This window comes from Podarcis raffonei, chromosome 7 (assembly GCF_027172205.1).
Source record: "Podarcis raffonei isolate rPodRaf1 chromosome 7, rPodRaf1.pri, whole genome shotgun sequence".
NCBI classification, from domain to species: domain Eukaryota; kingdom Metazoa; phylum Chordata; class Lepidosauria; order Squamata; family Lacertidae; genus Podarcis; species Podarcis raffonei.
In genome coordinates this window covers 87,484,915-87,507,684 of record NC_070608.1, presented here as the reverse complement: position 1 = coordinate 87,507,684, position 22,770 = coordinate 87,484,915, and the positions used below count along the sequence as shown (strand labels likewise).

The 22,770-nt window shown below is 41.1% G+C and overlaps 1 protein-coding gene across 2 annotated transcripts in view; it reads left to right on the top strand.

Annotated features, from left to right (window-relative positions):
• Positions 1-22,770, top strand: part of LOC128418039 (protocadherin alpha-C2-like) — a 183,167-nt gene that overhangs the window by 21,740 nt on the left and 138,657 nt on the right. Inside the window, exon 1 of one of the 2 annotated variants that reach the window (XM_053397424.1) lies at positions 2,612-4,753. The exons of the other annotated variant lie outside the window; for it this stretch is intronic. Within the exon in view, the coding sequence (XP_053253399.1) occupies positions 2,699-4,753 (2,055 nt within the window). The 5' untranslated portion in view covers positions 2,612-2,698. Of the gene's footprint in view, positions 1-2,611; positions 4,754-22,770 lie in introns of those variants that run through there. 2 annotated transcript variants of the gene reach the window in all.

The window sequence follows — 22,770 nt, the reverse complement described above, 5'->3', positions numbered from 1 at the left end:
CTAGAGGGGGTTTTGGGACATTACAAGAATGGCTGAAGGAAGGGAAATTCAAGCTAAGTTGGACAGAGTTTTTGTTCTCTTGGGAAAGCTACAAGGCCAAGTTGATGTTTTGACTACAAATGTTGCAACTCTGGACTTAACAGTAAACAAATTCATTGAATTTGATAAGGATTTGATCCAGGAAGCCTATGCAGCTGGCCAAGAAGAGAAACTTGAGAGATTTGAGAGTGAGGGGAAAGAGGTATATATTGTTCCTGAGGAAAAGGAAGGAGGAGCTGCAATGTTGTCAAAGATAAAGGAAGGCCAGAGGCCTGACATGATGGCTACAAAGGAAAATAAGAACTTGATGATGAAAATCTGGTTTGAATTGGAAACTGAAAAATGGAGGGATCTCCTTATGTGGAGATCTGAAGACCTAAGGATTACAAATTTGATTAAGGTGGAAGGTGGAGCTTTGGGGACATTTGGACTTGAAAGGATTAAGAAACAAGATTTAGGCTCCACTTTTAAATATGGAGGTCTGGCTGGAAGAAACATGGACCTTACTGGGCTAAAGCTTCTCCGAGATTTGGTGTTTAATACTAAGGACTACCCAAAAAACCGGCAGAGAGGAATTGAGAGAGAATTAAGAGCCTCGGACGTGAGATCTCCAGGCTGATAGTAGATGGACTGATGGACGTTTGTTGGGGATTGAAACCGGGAAAGGGGGGGGTGGAGTCTGGGAATCCAAAGGGTGTATAATTTAACCTGTTCTGTTTTTATTTTGTTTGGATATTTGTATGAAAATTGGGGAAATCGTGGAAGGGAATTTAGGCCGACTTTAGAAAAAGGTTTAAAGAATAAGCAATGATGTATAAATATGAAGTCTACAAGGCAAAATTGGTTTTTTTAAAAAAGAACTAAATATAAAAAGGTTTAAAAATAGGGACAAGAACTTGTTGAACCAACAATCTGAACTGGAATACAAGAGGGAGAGGTGTGGGGAAGTCAGGAAAATATGTTATAGAAAATAAGGATTGTGAACTTTATGTGTTTTTAAACTTTTTTGTTTTTTCTTTTTTGATTTTTCTATTGTACTATGGTGGAAAATTTTAATAAATATCTTTAAAAAAAAAAAGAACGAGACCTTGGGATGATAGTGGACAGGGTGGTGAAGGTGCCAGTCCGGTGTACAGCGGCTGTGAAAAATGTGAATTGCAAGCAATTGCAAATAAAATTGCCAATATTGTCATTTGTTTATTACCTTTTAAAATATCCCACCAAGGAGTTCAAGGTGGCACACCTTCTTCTGCCCCTTTCCATAGTATCCTCACATCAACACTGTGAAGTTGGTTGAGCTGAAAGTTGGTGACTGGTCCAAGGCCAGCCAGTGAGGATCATGGCTGACTGGGGATTTGAACCTGGGTCTCCCAGGTTCTTGTCTTGACACTCTAACCACTGCACTACACTGGCTTTATGCCATCATTATCATCATTAGTCACTTTCCTCACAAAAGTGACTATAAGCAAAAACAAATATAAACACCAAAACCAATTACAACAAATACAGCCAATAAAAAAAACTAACCAACACATCTATACCAATAAAAGACAGGTCTTACACTAAGAGGGGCCACATGCACTGGAAACCCTACAAATTAAGGGCCCAAAGTTCAGATAAAAAGGAATGTTTTTGCCTGGCACCTAAAAATAAAGAGAGCACCAGGCAAGTCTCCCTAGGGAGAACATTTCATAAATGGGGAGCCACCACAGAAAAGGCCTGTTCTTGTGTTGCTACACTTCAGACCTCCTGTGGAGGGGGCACATGAAGAAGGGCCTCAGAGGATGATCACAGGGTTTGGATCAGTTCATGTGGAGATTGATGATCCTTGAGGTATTGGGGTGCCGAGCCACATAAGACTTTATAGATCAAAACCAGCATTTTGAATTGAGCCTGGAAACTAATTAGTAGCGGGTACAGTCATGCTGGAATTGGTGTTATATATTTAGACTGCCCTGGTGAATAATCTGGGAAGATAAACACTGTGTAAACTATTAACAAACTAATGAGGTTGATTAAAAATTATTTAAAAATTAAACTATCAGAAGAGTCTGTGAACCAGGAAAAACAATTTTGGAAGCCCTGCTAAACCACTGTGCTTGCGAATTCAGACACATGGTGTCACTCTTGCCTACAAAATCTCTTCAGGAAACCTAAGGAGATTTGCTGCCCTGCCCTCAGATGAAAAGCAAATCATTTGATGCAAGAATCCGGAGGAAAACCCCAGATACCATCAAAATATAACAGAACAAAGCAGATTCCACCATTTCAAGAGCAATTTTCATTAACCAAAGGATGAATTCATAGCATCAGGAAACCTCACATTCTGGCCATCATTCTAAGAAACCACAGCTCAATGGAGGCAGAGAGAAGGCAGCTGCTGCAGCTGATGGTGCTTCACACAGCCTGGATGTTGGGGAGCGGCCAGCTCCATTATTCCGTTCCTGAGGAATCCCAGCATGGCACCTTTGTGGGCCGCATTGCCCAGGATCTGGGGCTGGAGGTGGAGGAGCTGGTGCCTCGGATGTTCCGGATGGTTTCCAAAGGACAGGAGGACTATTTTGAGGTAAATGTACAGAATGGTGTTTTGTTTGTGAATTCCCGAATTGACAGGGAGCAGCTGTGTGCTCAGAGTCCCATTTGCATCATTCATCTAGAGATGATTGTGGACAAGCCTCTCAGGATCTTCCACGCAGAGGTGGAGATCAGGGACATAAATGACAATGCCCCCATTTTCCCAGTAAATGAACATCAACTATTTATTTTGGAATCTAGGCTGCTGGGCTCCTATTTTCCACTAGAGGGAGCTTCAGATGCTGATATTGGTTCAAATGGTCTGCTTACCTACATCCTTAGTCCAAATGATTATTTTCAGCTACGTGAAGAAAAGCATGGAGATCTCAGTAAATCTTTAGCACTTGTGCTATACAATGCCCTGGATCGAGAAAAAATCTCTGTACATCATTTATTACTTACTGCCACTGATGGGGGACAACCAGAGCTAACTGGTTCAGTGCAGCTGAAGATAACTGTACTAGATGTAAATGACAATGTACCAATGTTTAACCAGTCTGTGTATGAGGTGCATCTGCTGGAAAACATCACAGAGGGAACATCAGTCATTACTTTGACTGCTTATGACTTGGATGAAGGAACAAATAAAGAAATACTGTATTCGTTTAGCAGTATGATGCCTCCCCATTTAAGGCAGATTTTTTCCATAGATTCCAACACAGGTGAAATCAAAACCAAAGGAAAGATAGACTTTGAAGATATTAACTTATTTGAATTGCAAGTGGAAGCTGCTGATCAAGGGTCCTACTCTTTGGTCGGACACTGCAAAGTTCTGATCCAGGTTTTGGATGTGAATGACAATGCTCCAGAACTGTCTGTGACATCCATGTCTGTGCCAGTTCCAGAGGACTCCCCACTGGGGACAGTGGTGGCCCTGATGAGTATATCAGACAGTGATGCAGGCATCAATGCTCAAGTTAGTTGCTCCCTGTGGCCACATGGACTTCCCTTCAGGCTGATATCCACCTTTAAGAATTACTACTCACTGGTGCTGGCTGAATCCCTGGACCGCGAGGAGGTGGCTGAATACAGGCTGGTGGTGACAATCCAAGACCAAGGGACTCCATCACTGTCAGCTAGCAGCAGCTTGGTGGTGCCCATCGGTGATGTGAATGACAATGCACCTGCTTTTCCTCAGCCCTCCTACACGGTCTTTGTGAAGGAGAACAACCCACCAGGTGCTCACATCTTCACTGTGTCTGCCTCAGACTCAGATGTGGCTGAAAATGCCCTGGTTAGCTACTGGTTGGATGACAAGCTCTGGCCACTGTCAAGTTACATATCGGTTCACTCAGAAAGTGGGAAGCTCTATGCTCTTCAGCCCTTGGACTATGAGGAGGTGAAGCTGCTGGAGTTCCAAGTGAGGGCCAAGGATGCTGGGCTGCCCTCCCTGTGTGGCAATGTGACGGTGCAAGTCTTTGTGGTGGATGAGAATGATAATGCACCTGAAGTTTCTAAGGCAGCAGAGGCCCCCATCCTGCTGGTAGTTCCTGTTACTGCAGGACACATGGTGGGCAAGATCCATGCCCTGGATGCTGACTCAGGCTACAATGCCTGGTTGCACTATGAGCTGCATGAAGGAAGTAGTAGCTCCTGGCGTGTGGGGCTGTACAGTGGTGAAATTAGTACTACACATGCACTGGATGAGACAGAGGGGGTAAGCAATAGCATGATTCTGTTGGTGCTGGTGAAGGATCATGGCAAGCCTGTACGGTCAACCACAGCTACGTTGAGCATTTCCCTGGTGGCAAGCACCCAGGCTGCTCAAGCTGATGCCCACCTGTCCAGAATGGGAGGGAGCCTAAAGCCTCTGGCGGACACTACAAACATTTACCTGATCATTGCCATCTGCTCAGTGTCCAGCTTGTTCCTGCTTGCCATCGTTGTGTATGTGGCTCTGCGATGCCAGTCTCAGCTCGAAGACAGTTCCAGGTATGGACCTGGTACAGCCACACTAGTGTGCGCCAGTGAAGTGGGTAGCTGGTCTTATTCACAACGTCATAGTCGCAACCTGGGATGTGTGGCTGGGGAAGCTGGTATCAAGAATGACCTCATGGTTTTCAGTCCCAATATTCCTGTTTTTGCTGTGAACACAGGAGTAGGAAATGCAAAGGAGCTTGTTCCAAATTTATCTGGAGAGGTGAGTCACATGGAAGCCTTAAGAATCTTTGTAACTGATGCTCTTGTATTCCTTTCTCGTTTGAATGCATGGGATTATACTATAGGGCACCATATATAGAGACAATGGGGCTTCATTGCTTTGTGCACTTCTATATATTTATCTGTTCTCTTTCTTAATTGAATTTCTTGCCTATCCTTCCACCCAGGCTCAAGGCAGGTACAATTTTGCTTACAATAAAAAATGTATAAAAGTATAAAATGTATAAAAAAGTATAAAATTCATTTCATACTTACAATATTTGTAAGAATATTACAGCGCAGTAGGAGGTGTGGGGAATTCACTCTTCCCTTACTTTGAGAAGTGAAGGGATCTGTCTAGTTGACATCCGTTTGAAGCTTTCCCTGAGGGAGGAGAAAGTATTTTGGATATGTAGGCTTAAATCTCTTTAATTGTGATGTAGCTTTGCAGGAAAGGGTATAGGAAGCTTGGTTAGATGCCTGTGTCCTGTGATGTACCCTAGTCTCTAGGACGCTCTGACATGCATGTGTTTCAACGCATTGGTTCCTTTCAAATTGCTATCACTGTGGAAATCCCTGACGTTTCTATGAATTCTGGTTTTCAAGGGATATCCTGCATTAACAATTAGTCATTACCAACACTTTTTAAAATGAAAAACTATTTGGCGGGACCTACTCTTGGGTAGGATCATGATGATGGCGACATAGCAGCAACAATCTTAGAGGTGGCTTCAGATGTCCATTCAGCCACAAATTGCACAAGGTAGGCTAGGCCCACTCATTCAGCCTAATCTGTATGATAGAGGTGATACAACCATATGTATTACGACCTGAGCTTCAAGATTCCAGTATGATAAGAACAAGATAGGAGAAAGTAATCCTGAAAATATTTGCAAAGGTAGTTTTTGCAAGACCATCTTTTTTTGTTACCCATTCTTAAAAATAAGGTGGAATTACAGTAATGGTGGGCTTTCAGGGAAAACAGGAATAATTTGGGCTCAGATCAAGTGAGAAAACGTCTTTTTATAATGTGTGATTAGCATCATGTATCTTAATTTTATTTGTAATGACAAAGTAAAACCAGATGATGAGAACAGTTTGGAATTATATGACCAAACGGCTACATTTCTGCATCCATTTGTTTAACCAATGTCATTGTTGAAAACCATTACAGCAATTGGGCCATCACTATCCTTTAGCCTATTCTACGTCACAGGGTTGTTGTGCAAATAATGAGCAGGGAAACGTGCTGCTCTGAGCTACTTGGAGGGCAGGTTGCATAGAATCATAGTAAACAAAATGAACCCGAGAAAACAGAGCTCTTCAACTTCAGACTCCAGATATGCTATTCAGTTTGTCAGCATGCCCGCTTTCCTGAAAAATCCCAACAACTCATTGTTCTGATAAAGATTCCTTTTAATATTCTTTAGAATAAAGAACTCCTCAGGCCTTTAAAGGCTCACAGATTGAGGAAGAAATTAATTTCTCTGGATCGAACCACTTCACTGTTTGAATTAGAGCTCCATGAATAAAGTATGCACTGAAACTTATGATTGGTCTCCCTTAACTATTCAAATAGCATCAGTGTGCATGGTATTTTATAGAGTGAAAGAGGATATGTCTGTGCTCCGAGGTACTTACAATCTAAAGCTCGGCATAAAGGAAGCATAATCAGATGGACCCAAATGAAACAGTGCAAGACTGACTTGGGCATATGTAGATAGGCTATCTTGTGACTTCCAATAATCATGACCCATCATTTGTGACACTTCCTGTTCTTCCTTTTTCTTTCTTGACATGGCAGAGGGATTTTGCTCAGCTCTCAGGCTGTCAGCACTGTGACAGTGGCCTGGCCTTCATTGTATAGGGTGATGGGACGACTGTGGACTGGTGACAAGATAAACTTGCCAGTGAGGACAGCCCCTTTGGCCCCTTGTGAAAACATAGTGAAGGAAAAATGGCCAAGAAACAAAAATAAGAGTTTCTAAAATGAGTAGAACACTTCTAACAATGTGGGTAACCCAGTACAAAACTCTAGGGGAGCCAAACAATTTTGATTTAATTTTGGCCAATTAAGTCAACATGTATTCTCTACCTAGGCTTTATTTCTTTAAAAAAAATACTGTGATGTGGTTATGAGACACTAACTTTTCAAGGAAAAAGATATTACAATAAACTATCAGCAAAATGCAAACGAATCCTACTTTATTATAGAGCCAAAAAAATAGGGAAAATAAGAAGGAAGGAACATTTGTATGCCACTAATACTGATTTGTCACAAGATGTCGCTATCCACTGAAAAGCAAAACGCTCTTTTGATACAAAGATCAAAGCCCCTCCCAGCAATTCAGAAAGAACAGAGACCATCAGAGGACAGAATGGATGCAACAGCGTAACAACTGACTGATTCCCAGCCTTTAATGCCATCACGAAAGAGTGGATTTAATTATAAAAACCAGGAATAAGATCTACCATTGCTATGGTTGTTTTGCTCCGATGCAGCTTGATGAGAAGGCAGCTGCTGCAGCTGTTTTTCATCTGCATGGCTTGGGAGAGAGGGAGCGGCCAGCTCCATTATTCAGTGTCTGAAGAATCCCAGCATGGCACCTTTGTGGGCCGCATTGCCCAGGATCTGGGACTGGAGGTGGAAGAGCTGGTGCCTCGGATGTTCCGGATGGAGTCTCAAAGCCAAGGGGACTATTTAGAGGTAAATGTTCAGAATGGGATTTTGTTTGTTAACTCTCGAATAGACAGGGAGGAGCTGTGTGGCAAAAGCCCTTTGTGTGCCATTCACCTGGAGGTGATTGTGGATAAGCCTCTGAGGGTCTTTCATATTGAGGTGGAGATCAAGGACATAAATGATAATCCTCCTACATTTCCTCAAATAGAACAAGATGTCTTTATTTCAGAAATGAGAATGCCTGGATCATTTTTCCCTCTGGTGGGAGCTTCTGATGCAGATATTGGTCCAAATTCTCACCTCACCTATACACTCAGCCCCAGTGAATACTTTAGTCTAGATGTTCAGAGGAAACATGATGAAAGTCAGTCACTAGCACTCCTTTTAAAAACCTCTCTAGACAGAGAGGTGAGAGCTAAGCATCGTTTGCTGCTCACAGCCATCGACGGGGGGAAGCCAGAGCTCAGTGGCACAGCACAGCTGGTGATTTCTGTTCTTGATGAAAATGACAATGCACCTGCCTTTAATCAGTCAGTTTATAAAGTCCAAATGGCAGAGGATGTTCTAAGTGGGACACTAGTGGTCAAATTAAATGCCACAGATATGGATGAGGGAATCAATAAGGAGATTACATACTCATTTCAGAATCATGTGCCTGTTAAATTAAAAAATATATTTGCCTTAGATTCTGTTAATGGGGAAATAAGAACAAAAGAAAAATTAGACTTTGAGGAAAATCACCAATATGAGATTCAGGTACAAGCTAGCGACAAAGGGAGCAATCCAATGACAGGATATTGCAGTGTTGTGATTGAAGTGCTAGATGTCAATGACAATGCCCCTGAGATGTCATTAAAATCTCTCCTGGTGCCAGTGCCAGAGGATTCCCTGCCTGGAATGGTGGTGGCCCTGATCAGCGTCTCAGATCAGGATTCTGGGGCCAATGGACAAATAAGCTGCTTCCTGCACCCCCCTGAACTTCCCTTCAAGTTGGTGTCCACCTTCAAGAATTACTACTCTCTGGTAGTGTCTGAGCCTCTGGATCGGGAGCAAGTGGCTGAATACAGGCTGCTCGTAACAGCTCAAGACCAAGGGACTCCATCGCTGTCAGCCACCAGCAGCTTGGTGGTGCCCATTGGTGATGTGAATGACAATGCACCCACTTTTGCACAGCCATCTTACACAGTCTTTGTGAAGGAGAACAACCCACCTGGTGCTCACATCTTCACTGTGTCTGCCTCAGATCCAGATGTGGCTGAGAATGCACTGGTCAGCTACTGGATCGATGAGAAGCTCTGGCCCCTGACAAGCTACATCTCGGTGCACTCAGAGAGTGGGAAGGTCTATGCATTGCAGCCCTTGGATTATGAGGAGGTGAAGCTGCTGGAGTTCCAGGTGAGGGCCAAGGATGCTGGGCTGCCCTCCTTATGTGGAAATGTGACTATTCAGGTTTTTGTGGTCGATGAGAATGACAACGCACCTGCAGTGTCTGGAATGGCAGAAGAAAACCCAGTTCTGCTAGTGATCCCTGTGATGGCTGGGCATATAGTGGGGAAAATACAAGCCCTGGATGCTGACTCAGGCTACAATGCGTGGCTACGGTATGAAATGCATGAGGGGACTAGTGGTCCTTGGCGAGTTGGGCAGTACAGTGGAGAGATCAGCACTACACGTGTCCTTGATGAGGGAGAAGTTAGCGGTAGCAGCCAGAATCTGCTGGTCTTGGTGAAGGACCATGGGAATCCAATGTTGTCAGCCACTGCTACATTAAGTGTGACACTGGTGGCAAGCACCCAGCTCACCCGTACTGATGTTCACCTTCCAAGAACAGGAGGGAACCCAAAGCCTCTTGCAGGCAGTGCCAACATCTACCTAATCATTGCCATCTGCTCAGTGTCCAGCTTGTTTCTGCTTGCAATCATAATATACATTGTCCTGCGATGCCAGTCCCAAGCAAAGGAGGCTATGATATATGGCCCTGGCACAGCTACCCTCGTATGTGCCAGTGAAGTGGGTAGCTGGTCATATTCAAATCGTCATAGCCATATCCTGGCAGGTGTGAGTGGTGAAGCTGGCATCAAAAGTGACCTCATGGTTTTCAGCCCCAACATTCCTCCTCTGCAAGGCAGTGAGAAACAGGAACAAATACTTGGTGATTCATCAGCGCAGGTGAGTAATACATTCTGAGGAACATTGGGGAACTTTTATCATATGTAATTGTAGCCATTAAATCAGCCTCACACTACTGAGCATGACTGCTATTGTGATAGTGAGGCTAAGTAAGAGCTTGAAGCGTCAGTGTTTCTGGTATTTTATTTTATTTTATTATATTTAAAACATTTCTATGTTTCAATTAGATTTAAAAACTCCCTGAGGTAGCTTATAGCGGTTGTAAAAAGCTAAAACAACTATAACAAAATAATAAAACTAGCAGCAACCCATACAAAATAGCATACTGAAAAGCAATTAAAGCCAGTAGATTAAAACCAGCTTTGTAGCATGCTGGAAGGCCTAGACAAAAAATTTAGAATTTAAAAAGATATTTGTATGGCATTGGAGAGATATAGAATTCAGTGCTAAACAAATTTCCTGAAGTGGGTGTTTCAGAGGAATGGTGCCACAACACAAAAGGCCCTTTCTTGGCCTTCCTCAGTTTGGAAGGCAGTTCAGAACTGTTGTTAAAGGAGGGCCTCTGATTGAAGATCTTAATGCTCAGGCAGGCTGATATGAGAGAAGGTGATATGTGTTGCAAAAATGTTTATGGCTAACTTAATTTGTTCCATGACCAAAGCACTGGTTTATCTTTTGAGATAATTAAAAGTAAATAAATCTGGCTTGTTAGAAATACTTACCTGTATTGTTTTTTGTATTTATTCTTTATTTAAATGTGTTTCTTTGTTTTAAACATATTCCGCATTTGGAGAATTTGGTCAGTGAAGAATTGAATACCTGTAATTTTAACTTGTGTATTTTATTAGTACTTACTGCTTTTCTAGGAATGAGTTTGTAATCCCATCCAGGTATAATTATTCTTTGCCTCTTGTGAATTGTGGTTTCAGGGGGGAGACTCAACACCTGTTACTTCAAATGTATCCAGTAAGTTCAGTGGTGACAAGATGAGCAACGTAGCTGCAGCACTTGCCAATGTCCTGGAAACTAGAATTTAATCTAGATTTGTTGGGGCAGACCTATTTAAATATAAGCATCTGGTTGAAGAAACTTTTTTCTCAGAAGCCATAAACATTCATTCAATTATTATAGTTACTCGTAACCGAGGGATGCTGTCTATTGCACAATGCTTGATCTCTTAAGTCATGGGCCATGATAGTGCAATGTTTGGACATCCAATGAGTGCGACCCAGGGTGTGCACAATGTTGGGAATGAGGTCAGTGGTGTGACCCTGCTCCCTGTCAGTGCCTGGGTAACATGTGAATATGGTTTGTAAGATCTTATTCTTCTTAAATATATATAATCTTGCTAACTTTCTTTATCCTTATACGGAGTCTGGTCAAATGTAATTTATTAAAGTAGCCTATTTGACAACATTTGAATTATTGGGAGGAATCCAATATTATGTTAAAATAATTGTTCTGTCAATACAAGCATTTCTGCTTGTTAAGTAGAAACAATCTCCCTTCTTCTCCACATCCTTCTGTGGGCTTCTGCTAGTGGGGCCAGTGAGTTGAATCTGGTCCAATATTCTTTCAAAGCAAAACCCCTATTTTGATGTCGCTTGGTGCTAAGAAAGCCTTTGATAGATTAGAATGGTCATCTTTTTGAGAGAATTTTGGAAATCTTGATCTGGGGAAAACTCTGAAACACTAGCTTGGAATGAAATATAATTGCTGGGTATAGGAAAATGATTTTAATAAATTGAAATTATAGAGAGTATTTTGATGAGTCAATTATGGAAACTCCACAGCAGGTTGCAGTCAGTTGGTCCCCACGGAAACATAGCAAAGCAGGAAGAGGAAGGGAGATAGGAAGCCGCAGCTGTAGACACATATCTGATTGATTTGTGTCTACTTAAAATGGAGCTGTCATCTGAGACAAGGCAGAATGGCTTGGAATACAGTAAGTGACTCCTAATACAGTCCGTAATCTAAGAAGTGTCAGAGCATGACTGGCTGCTGGATAGCAGAATGCAGGCGATGCAAGAGAAGGGTGATAAAAGAGAAGGGAACGGAATGGCTAGAGAAGTTATTCTGCCCAAATTTGGATGACCATTGAGGCAACAAGGCCAGATGAGTTTTCATCAATGGAGAATTTTGAGTGGTTCAAGGTGATGGGTAAAGCAAGTTCTTCAATAAAGACTGCAGTCACAATAGTCAGTGTGGGCTATAACTGATGGAGTAGCATTCATTCTGGATTTTCCTCATTCAAACTCTTTGTCCACAATGGGCTTCCAGATTCTTTAATATGAAAATAAAATTTATCAATTTTGTTCACTTATTTGCTTAGACAAAAGGTGGTGGTCTGTATGAACATACTGGAAAAGAGTACAAAACTGAGAATTCATGGTTCCATGTATTTTAATGATTTGTAAAAGCCTGGTTTGTACTGCAGTAGAATTAAGTAAAAGCTACTAAAACATCTTAGAATAGTTTATAGAAACATAGAATTGTAGAGTTGGGAGGGAACCTGACAGTCATCTAGTCCAACCCCCTGTGATGCAGGAATCTCAACTAAATCATACACAACAGGTGACCATCCAACCTCTGCTTGCAAACCTCTAAGGAAGAAGAGTCCACCACCTACCAAAGGCATCTGTTCCACTGTCAAACAGTTCTTAGTGTCAAAAAGCTCTTCCTAATTTTTAGCCATAATCTCCTTTCTTGTAACTAGAAGCCATTATTTCAGGTCCTACCCTCCAGAGCAGGAGAAAACAAGCTTGCTTGGTCTTCCATGTGACAGGCCTTAAGACATTCAAAAATGGCTATCATGGCTCCTCTCAGTATCCTTCCAGGCTAAACATACCCAACTCCTTCAACCATTCCTCATAAGGCTTGATTTCCAGACGCTTGATCATCTTGGTTGCACACATTCTCCTCTGCACACATTCCAGGTTGTCAATATCCTTCTTAATTTTTTTTTGCCGCTGCATCACAGTGTTGACCCATGTTAAGCTTGTGGTCTACCCTTAGATCTTTTTCACATTCAGATTCAATTCAGGAATCAAATGGAATTGAGAAATAAAATGAATTCAAAGCAAAGGTTTCATTATCAAAAATATCAGAATATTTGGAAAATAGCACATATCTATTCCTATATCTCTATAGCTATTTCTCAAAATAAGCAAAAATGGTCAAACATTTGAGTGCTTTCTTGGATAAAGTAGACATATAGTGGTCATCATTGCTCTTATTAATTTATTACCTACCCTTCATGCTAAGGTCACAGGGCAAGTTGTAGCATTAAAAACAATATTATAAACAATGGTTAAAGCACTTGTAGCTCATGTAGCCTGCTCATTTTCAAGTATAATTAACATACCAGTGATTGGTGGGGTGTGTGGGGGTGTTAGGGGAAGGGTAATACCTCTGGTGGGGACACATCATGCTCCTTCTGGGGTAGACTGTTCTCCTTTGGCCCCAACCCTGCACTCACCTCTCACCTGTAGCTCCTAGAAGCTGTCACCATGCAACAGTGGCCACACCCCAGGAATGGATTTGACTGACTGGCTGAAGGATAACTGATGGGTCTCAAACCCTCAGTGAATTTGGGATTTTTCCTGCATGTGAAGATAGGCTATGGCAGACTGAGTAGATGAAACCAATAGTGGGTCCAATGGTCAAAAATACTGTTATTGCGCATGCTGCAGAGGGAAGAGCGGGGCAAATGAGTCTTTCAACTGGGGAAGGTACCCCAACTAGAAGAAGGAATCTCTGATCCTAAATCTCTGCTGTCTCTTGTGGGATATATTCAGGAGAAGAAAAGTCTAAGGAGTAAACCCTACAGAAATCCAGAGTGGAGTCACTAAGCAGGTTGGATGGTGCCTTGTATGCCTCCTTTTGACAACTCCTGCAGCCAAGCTGGTGCCGAATGTATTGTTCTGCTTTGCTATGGACCACATGAGTGAGGCCAATATGGGGATCTTGTCATCTGAGCAGCCCAGGACCTCCATACACACTGCCCAGTGTTGTGCACCATGGAAGGTCACTTAGGTTCTGCTAACACAGTGGTGTGACTTCACCCCTGGATTCTCATTCCATTGTCTCTTGAGACAGACAGGAGCCAACAAATTATTTGTTAACTCTACGTGTCAATGGACCAGCTCGTGTCTTGGTGTGTGTCACAGAATGGCAGCATAGGCAAGTTTAGGGTCTGCATTTATAGCTCTACACTTTCTTTAACTGATGAAATTTGAAGGTAGTCTTATAGTTGCTTTGAGACATATGATGAAAAGTGGGGTATAAATTTCTTAAATAAAAGAAAATGAAGTGATATACAATGATGACTGAAATACCTAATATAAAAGGAGTAATTTTAATGTCTGAAAATGTCATCAGTGATATTTTCTTTGTATATGATGGAAATATGAGTGCAAAAAATTATATTGGAAGGGAACTATACGTAAATCCTATAATGAAAAATAATGAAATCCCCCCAATTTTACTGTGGTGTTACATTCTCAAACACCAGCAGAGGTGCTGAAAACTGAAGGCATGGAACATATACTTTATGCTGAAGTGCATTTATTTATTGATTATATATTTATTTTCCTCCAAGATGCTTGGGGTGGCTTACATGTTCTGACACTCTTGATCCTTAGTAAGATCCACAGTAAGAGCTTCATGACTGAGCACAGATTTGAACCCAGGTTGTCTAAGTCCTAGCTGGACATGCTAACAATTAAGATACTAACTATTACACTATATTGGTGGTTTAAATGCTTTTGTAATATAATGTAAGCGTTAGTGTAAACTGGTTTTGGAGAGCAGTCTCCATTATCAAAGGAAATAATAACCACAAACACACACTTGTCAGAAGCAACTCATTTCTCGGAAAGATTTCACTCCCTCTTTCAAAAGACTGACTAATCAGAATACATCATTAAGAAAATGAATGGATAAATTTGTGTGTATGTGAACCATCACCCCAGGAAACTATTACTAACACATTATGTTAAGAAATTTATATAATGAAGAACTTTTTATAAAACATTGAAAATGAAGAGGAAAATCCACACTATGTAATCTCTATGAAGGCAGAACAAACTCTTGCAGACTCTTGCAGACTTCCATTTGCATGAAGTGTGACAAATATATGAACTTATTCCCGTAACAGTAATCCATGCCAGACATTCAAACAGCAGACAAAATGAAGGAACACAGTATTGTCTGCACTGAACATAGTCAGTCACACGGGGTCGCAATTGCCTAAACAATCCTATTGGAAACCTCTACATACAGCTCTCTTCCTTTAAAAAGGCATTTGAAGAAAAAAAGACAGGAGACAACTGGATACGATTACATGATCCAGAGAGATTTCTATCAGTGATGCTACTCCCTGGTGTTCCCTAGATCACCTGGATCAGCTGCATTTGAAACAAACATCTTGGAAGCATCCTAATCTCAAATCTCCATGGTTATTATGCGGATAGAATTCTGGGTGAGGAGGAGGCTGCTGCAGCTGGTTCTTCTCCACACAGCCTGGGAAATGGGGAGCGGCCAGCTCCATTATTCTGTGCCGGAGGAATCCCAGCATGGCACCTTTGTGGGCCGCATCGCCCAGGATCTGGGGCTGGAGGTGAGTGAACTGGTGCCTCGGCTGTTCCGGATGGAATCTCAAGGCCACGAGGACTATTTCAAGGTAAATTTGCAGAATGGGATTTTGTTTGTGAATTCCCGGATAGACAGGGAGGAGCTGTGTGCCAAGAGCCCTTTGTGCTCCATCCACCTGGAGGTGATTGTGGATAAACCCCTGAAAGTCTTCCATGTGGAAGTGGAGATTGCAGACATAAATGACAATGCCCCCATTTTCTCTGTCACAGAGCAAACATTGATTATTGCAGAATCAAGATTGCCATATTCTCCTTTCCCACTGGAGAGTGCTTCTGATGCAGATATTGGCAGCAATGCTCTGTTAACTTACAAGATCAATCCAAATGATTATTTCAAGCTGAATGTAGTAACAAATGAAGCCCACACTAAATCTGCTGGGCTAGAATTAAAGAAACCATTAGACAGAGAAGACATATCTGTGCACCATTTATTACTGACAGCCACAGATGGTGGTAAGCCAGAGCTCACAGGAACAGTCCAGCTTGTGATAAATGTATTGGATGTAAATGATAATGCTCCATTATTCAACCAATCTGTTTACAAAGTCAGAGTACCAGAGAATCCAGTTAATGGAACACACATAATAACACTCAATGCCACAGACTTGGATGAAGGTATTTCTAAGGATGTTACTTATTCCTTTAGCAGCCTAGTACCTCTCAAAGTTAAACATACCTTCCAAATAAGTGAAAGCACTGGTGAAATCAAGGTTATAGGACCAATAGATTACGAAGACATTAATTTGTGGGAAATTCAAGTTGTAGCAGAAGATAAAGGCAATCCTCCTTTGGCTGGACACTGTCAAGTAGTAATAGAGATTCTAGACATGAATGACAACATCCCTCAGCTTTCACTGAAATCCCTGTCAGTGCCTGTGCCTGAGGACTCCCCACAAGGTACTATGGTGGCCTTGATTAGTATCTCAGACAGAGACTCTGGACCCAATGGGCAAGTGAGCTGCTCCTTGTGGCCTTCTGGGATTCCCTTCAAGTTGGTATCCACCTTCAAGAATTACTACTCACTGATGTTGGAAGAAACACTGGATCGGGAGCAGATGGCTGAGTATGTGCTGGTGGTGATGGCTCATGATGAAGGGATTCCATCACTGTCAGCTAGCAGCACCTTGGTGGTGCCCATTGGTGATGTGAATGACAATGCACCTGCTTTTGCTCAGCCCTCTTACACGGTCTTTGTGAAGGAGAACAACCCGCCAGGTGCTCACATCTTCACAGTGTCTGCTTCAGACCCAGATGTGGCTGAGAACAGCCTGATCAGCTACTGGATCGATGAGAAGCTTTGGCCACTGACAAGCTACATCTCAGTTCATTCAGAGAGTGGGAAGGTCTATGCCTTGCAACCCTTGGACTATGAGGAGCTGAAGCTGCTGGAGTTCCAAGTGAAGGCCAAGGATGCTGGGCTGCCCTCCCTGTGTGGCAATGTGACTATTCAGGTTTTCGTGGTGGACGAGAATGACAATGCACCTGAAGTATCTAGGGCAGCAGAGTCCCCCATCATGTTGGTCGTCCCAATAAAAGCTGGACATGCAGTGGGCAAGATCCATGCCCTGGATGCTGACTCAGGTTACAATGCATGGTTGCGCTATGAGCTGCATGAAGCCAATAATGGCCCCTGGCGGGTGGGGCTTTACAGTGGTGAGATTAGCACCACACGCGCCCTGGATGAAGCAGCAGGCAGTGGTGGCAGCCAGAATATTTTAGTGTTGGTGAAGGACCACGGCAAGCCAGTGCTGTCAGCTACAGCCACCCTGAGTGTGTCACTTGTGGCAAGCACCCAGGCAATTCAGGCTGATGCCCACCTTGTCAGGATGGGAGGGAGCCCAAAGCCCCAGGTGGAAAATGTCAATGTCTACCTGATCATTGCCATCTGCTCTGTGTCCAGCTTGTTCCTGCTGGTGATCATAGTATACATCTCCCTGCGATGCCGTTGCCAGGCCAAGGAGGCCATGGTGTATGGTCCTGGCACAGCCACGCTGGTATGTGCCAGTGAAGTGGGCAGCTGGTCTTATTCAAATCGTCACAGCCACATCCTGGCAGGTGTGAGCGGGGAGGCTGGTGCCAAAAGTGACCTCATGGTTTTCACTCCAAATGTTCCTGTATTTGCAGTGAATGGGGATGCAGGAAATGGAAATTCATCAGATGAGGTGAGTTATATGGAATCTTTAAAATCTTTGCAGTTGTTCTCTCTTTGTTATACCTTCTTGGTGTGAAAACACTGAAGCGAAACGTGCTATTATGGAAAGCACAGCTGTCAAACATTTTGGGGCTTTATGTTAAAAAAATAAAAAAAATCTGCCCAAAGTTTCTAAGAAAGTTAAAAAGGCTTCTATCAAAGTTAACCCTAAAATGTACATCATAAAAATGTAACCTTTTTTTATTGTAAACTGCTCTATGAACTTTGGATGAAGGGCAGGATAGAATTTAAATAAGGTTAATCTCTGAAATAAAAATACCACAGAAAGCCAGAGACAAACCATCCAATCAAGGCCAAAGTCCAGTAAGTAAAATAAAATCTGTCTTTGTTACAAAACTCCAGAGTCAAGGAATGCTGCAACATAGATTATGCAATTTAAAAGGCCCTTCAGTGCTTCCCCCCTTTTTTATAAAAAAAGTTTAGGGGTACTCTCATTTTCCTACTCATATCGAAATATTGCTCCTCAATGAGGCCAAACTTAGATTCACAAAATGTTTGGGGGTATGCATACCCCTGTGTCCCCCGCAGAAAAAAAGAGCACTGGCCTTATATCTCTCTCCACTTCTTTCTTAAAAGTTATCCTTATTAACTTCCAGTTTTAAGGTAGGTACAGCAGTGTTTGTCTTTACATTTTAAAAGTGCTAAGTTTAGTTATACTCATGATCTCTGGTGCACCTCCACTGAGAGTATTGTGGAAATATGGGTGCAGGTTCTACTGTTCTTATTTGATAAAGGGGTGGTTGGATCCTGAAATAACACACTTAACACACTGTAGCTCAGGGGTGTCAAACGCAAATTCATCGGGGGCCGCATCAGCAGTTTGGTCACCCTCAAAGGGCCGGTTGTATCTATAGGACTCAATATGCGCTCAATATAAAAACAAGTGGAGGTTTCTTGAATGCATGTAAAGTGGAGGTTTCCTGTGTAGAACGGCCGGTGCTGCTAGAGGGCAGACGTTCTCTGGCTTGTAGGCTGCCGCGCATGCGCTGAAGAGGCGGCTTTCTTGTGTCAAAAAAAAAAGTGAGAATAAAAGGTGAAGGCTGGCAGCCGGCGGCTACACGGGCCACATGATGAGGTCTGGCGGGCCGGATTCGGCCCGCGGGCCTTGTGTTTGACACCCATGCTGTAGCTTGTCCTGTAAAGGAGATCCTTTATAGGGAAAAGAAAAAAAGAAGGGAAAAGAAAAAAAGAAAAAAAGGCACTCAGTCCTAATATCTGTGCAATGATGAGCTGAGGAACTCTTTTTTTGCGCTTTGGGGCGGAGAATATTGCATTCAATGTCCTTCTGCAAATGGGAAGGCTTCTGATCCATTAGAGACCTCCCCTAATGGAATAGCAGAGGCAATTTTTGCCAATTCACACTTTTTCCTACAGGAATTTGCACCACCGTCCACTCTGTTCTGGAGGGTCTTAGAATTCACAGGGACCTGTAGAGCAGAGGCCATATAAGTGAAAATGGCCTCCCTTTTCCCATTAGGACAGATCCAGTACGTCAATAACACTTCCACAAATGAAAGGACTCCTTTGTGGATGGACAATTATGTATGCAAACCTATAAACAGAACTTCAGTTACTCATGTCTGATGTATTTATTATAAATATCTATAAATATATATATTATGGGATGCCAGTTTATGCAAAGATTAGATGGCAATGCAACTAGCCTGAGATTAGCAGTGATGAAAAATTGCTGTAATGTCTTGCATTATTTTATTCAACAAACATAGAAAAAATATTTTGTATTGTGTATGCTCTAAAGCAAATTTATATTATGAAAATAAACATAGGGCTTCTTCTAGGCATCCATTTAGCATGTTGCTGTTCAGAAACCAGTTGTCTATGTGGTGCTAGGAGAACCAGGCACTGAAGTCACAAGTTCAGCAGCCCCTTGTAAATGCTTCAGATCTGCAGATCATTGGATGTGCTGTTTCTGTAGCTTGGGAGCTTAACCATCAGCCAGCCTTGTAGTTCCTTCTGACCCCTCCCTCTGCATAAAGCGCCTGGAACCAGGATATGTCACCAACTGCCAGAGTCTCAAAGACTATTCTAAAACACACCACAACATATCCTTAGAATAATACTATGTTTGTGTATGTTTTAATTGGAAGCCACATTTGGAGCCACATAGGCAGAAAAATTGAGTGAAAATGTAAAATAAGAATACTGTACATTTAGGATAGTACAGTATCTAACTAAATCATTCTCAGAATAGATCCATCAAAATCACAACTAACAAGATATTTCAATGGGTTTCTTCTGAGCAAGACTTAGTTGGATATTGTTATTAATCTGTACAGATAGGCAGGAAAAACAAAATATAGTGGGTGGAATTCAATGTTGCACTCTTCCAATCATTCTCACAAGCATTCCAGTGTACCAAATTAATCAATAGCTCTCTACTCCCACTGGCTCGCTGTTCTGGGCGTTCTCCTACCCCTCATAAGTGAATTTTTGGAGGGGGGGGGGAGGAAGGGAAACTGTACAAGTAGAAAGCCTTGCACAGGGCTTTCACTGATGGGGTTGGTTAGGTGAATCCTTCGCAGTGTATCTCAGATAATGGAGCAAACAGCAATCCTTTAATAAAGTGCCAAAAATATGGAAGTAGCAATGAAAAGATCAGCCTAATCACCCAAAAAGGGCTACTGTGATAGGAAGTCACACACACTGTAAGCAGACTGACTTTCTTGCAGGCAAGCTAATCTCTACTGAACCAGTACTGAATGACAAGGATTGTAAAAAAGTAGCTATATGCTTGCAGATGTTGAAAAGGATTTTGAGTGAGTAGAGTGGATTAATATATCTGTCTGTCCATCTACAGAACTTTTAATGAGGGAATCTGCTTTTGAATAGTAGTACTTTTTTAATTTTATTGTATCTAAAAGAGCATATAAGACTTATAAGTACAATTAAGTATATAACATAAACAACTACCACTAAATTATATAAAAATAAAGAAAGCAAAGAATATACACATGACATAAGTACTATCATACTATAATGATGCAAATAAATTATAAGAGTATATATTATCTTCATATTTATATTTCCAAATATAATAAAAATTGACATTGTTCTATAACTCTGTATATTTGCTCATTTCCCTCTCTCCTATAATACAGTTTTTTAAAAATAATGCAACAATGTTCCAAATTATTTCAGACTTGTCTAGAATTGGTAGTACTGTGTTCTTCTTCCAAACTTTAGCAATAACTAACCTTACAGCTATCAGTAATTTTATTATTGTTTCAGAATCTGCTTCTGGTACAATACCCTCCAAATAATTCAATAACCATATTTAGAAATCATTTGGTAAGAAATATCCAGTTATTTCTGAGGCGAATTTTTGAGTAATCAGTAGTAATTCTGAATTACTGAGCAAAATGTATGTAAACAGTCTGCAAGATGATTGCTACATCTCCAACATTCATCTTATGTGGTTGGGTATATCTTAGTGCAGAACTTTTCAAACTGTGTGTCACAACACGCTAGTGTGTTGGCTGCAGTGTGTAGGTGTGTCATGTGAACACTCCCTGCTCTCCTCCCGGGGCTGGAAAGGGGTTAGTTTAACTTCTGGTTTGCTAGTAAAACTGAATTACTGTGTCGTGGAATGATGCATGTCTAAAAAGTGTGCCACCAACCCGAAAAGTTTGGAAAGCTCTGTCTTAATGAGTCTACACTGAGTTAAATACCATTGATATTGGATCTTGTAAAAGTTTTCCTTAAATCCATAGATATAATTGAAAGAGAAATATCTACCCAAATCCAAGGTTAACTCTTTTAAGTCTCTGACCCATTTCCTTATGAACGTTCCAGTTTTATTCTAAAGTTTCGTAATTATGGAATGCATATTAGCAGTTCATAGTTTGATATTACAGTAGTTAGAATTTCAAATTCAGTTTCCTCCCTTGAGACACAATGTTTTCTTAGTAAACATAGAAATGCTTCTTTTATTAGAAAATGCTAATATAATTGTGGCTGAAGACCCCCCATAATTTTAATAACTTTTGTGTATCATTTAATTTCTTGCCTGGATATGTTGTTCTTAACACTATCCTCTTCTGTTTGATACCATAATGTCAAATCCCCTATCATCCTTTGTGTATGTGATAGAAATATGTTATGAAATAATGTGTGGGATGATAAAGCTGAGAAGATTTTCTTACTTAATTTATACCAACTTATTAGAGCACTGTGAACACATGGTACTTTACTAGCAAACTTTTCCCAATTCTTCTGGAACCATAGCATTGTCTTTGATTGACTCTTTAAAATAGTTTTCTGGTAGTGTGATCAGATACCACTCCATGATAGATGTTAGCTTTGCAGCATAAGAAGTTTTGTATATTTGGAACTCCCATACTCCCCAGTTCAGTTTGTTTTACTGCAACAAGTGGATCCCTGCCATGCAACCCCAAATGAATTAATGCCATATTTGCAAAATATGGGACTTGTAATGGAATACTCAAAAATAAATAAATGAATAGAAAATAGATATTTTAGCAATTGCAATACAACCCATCCAGGAAACTGGATCCAAGATCTTAATGCTGATTCCATCTCCTGGTGCAATTTTTCATAATTGATTCTAATTAATTGTGACAAATTATGAAGAATCATTTAGATTACCAAGTTATATACACAGTTCCTGTTCATTCTTTTTTTCAACTCTTTATCTGAAGCTAGGCCTATCTATTCAGATTTTCTAGAGTTTATATATTGATATTTCTCCCATATCTATCTCATATCTTTTTAGATGTCTATAGGAAATATTAAGGATGCGCTAATGTTTAAAAGATGCCATCCATTATGAGCAAGATTTTTTTTGTATGAATAACCCCCTATCACATTTAATACATTTCAAATTCTTCTCTAATTGCTATAATTGCTCTAACTTAATAATTGCTCACATTTAATGTAATTGCTCTAATTGTTTGATAGCTAAAACAAAAAATAGAGGTAAAAATGGGCATCCTTGCCTATTTATTCTGCACAGTGAAAAAAGATCTAAGAGACAGCCAGTCATCTGTACCTGTGCTGTTGGTGTCGGATATAAAAGTTGGATCTAGGACCCGAAATTTAAACCCAGTTTGAAATAGTTCATAACCTCTATCAGATATTTCCACTCCACTCTATCAAAAGCCTTTTTGGCATCTAAAAATAACAGTACAGATGTTAGTTTTTTATCTTATTATCATATTAATAATGAAAAGGTTATTTTCATATTAGTTTATCATTTTCTGTCTCTCAAGAATCCAGTCAATATCTATGTACTTCACAATGATGGATATTACTTTTTCTGCAATATTACAGAACTAGATTTTCACACCTTGGTTTAACAATGA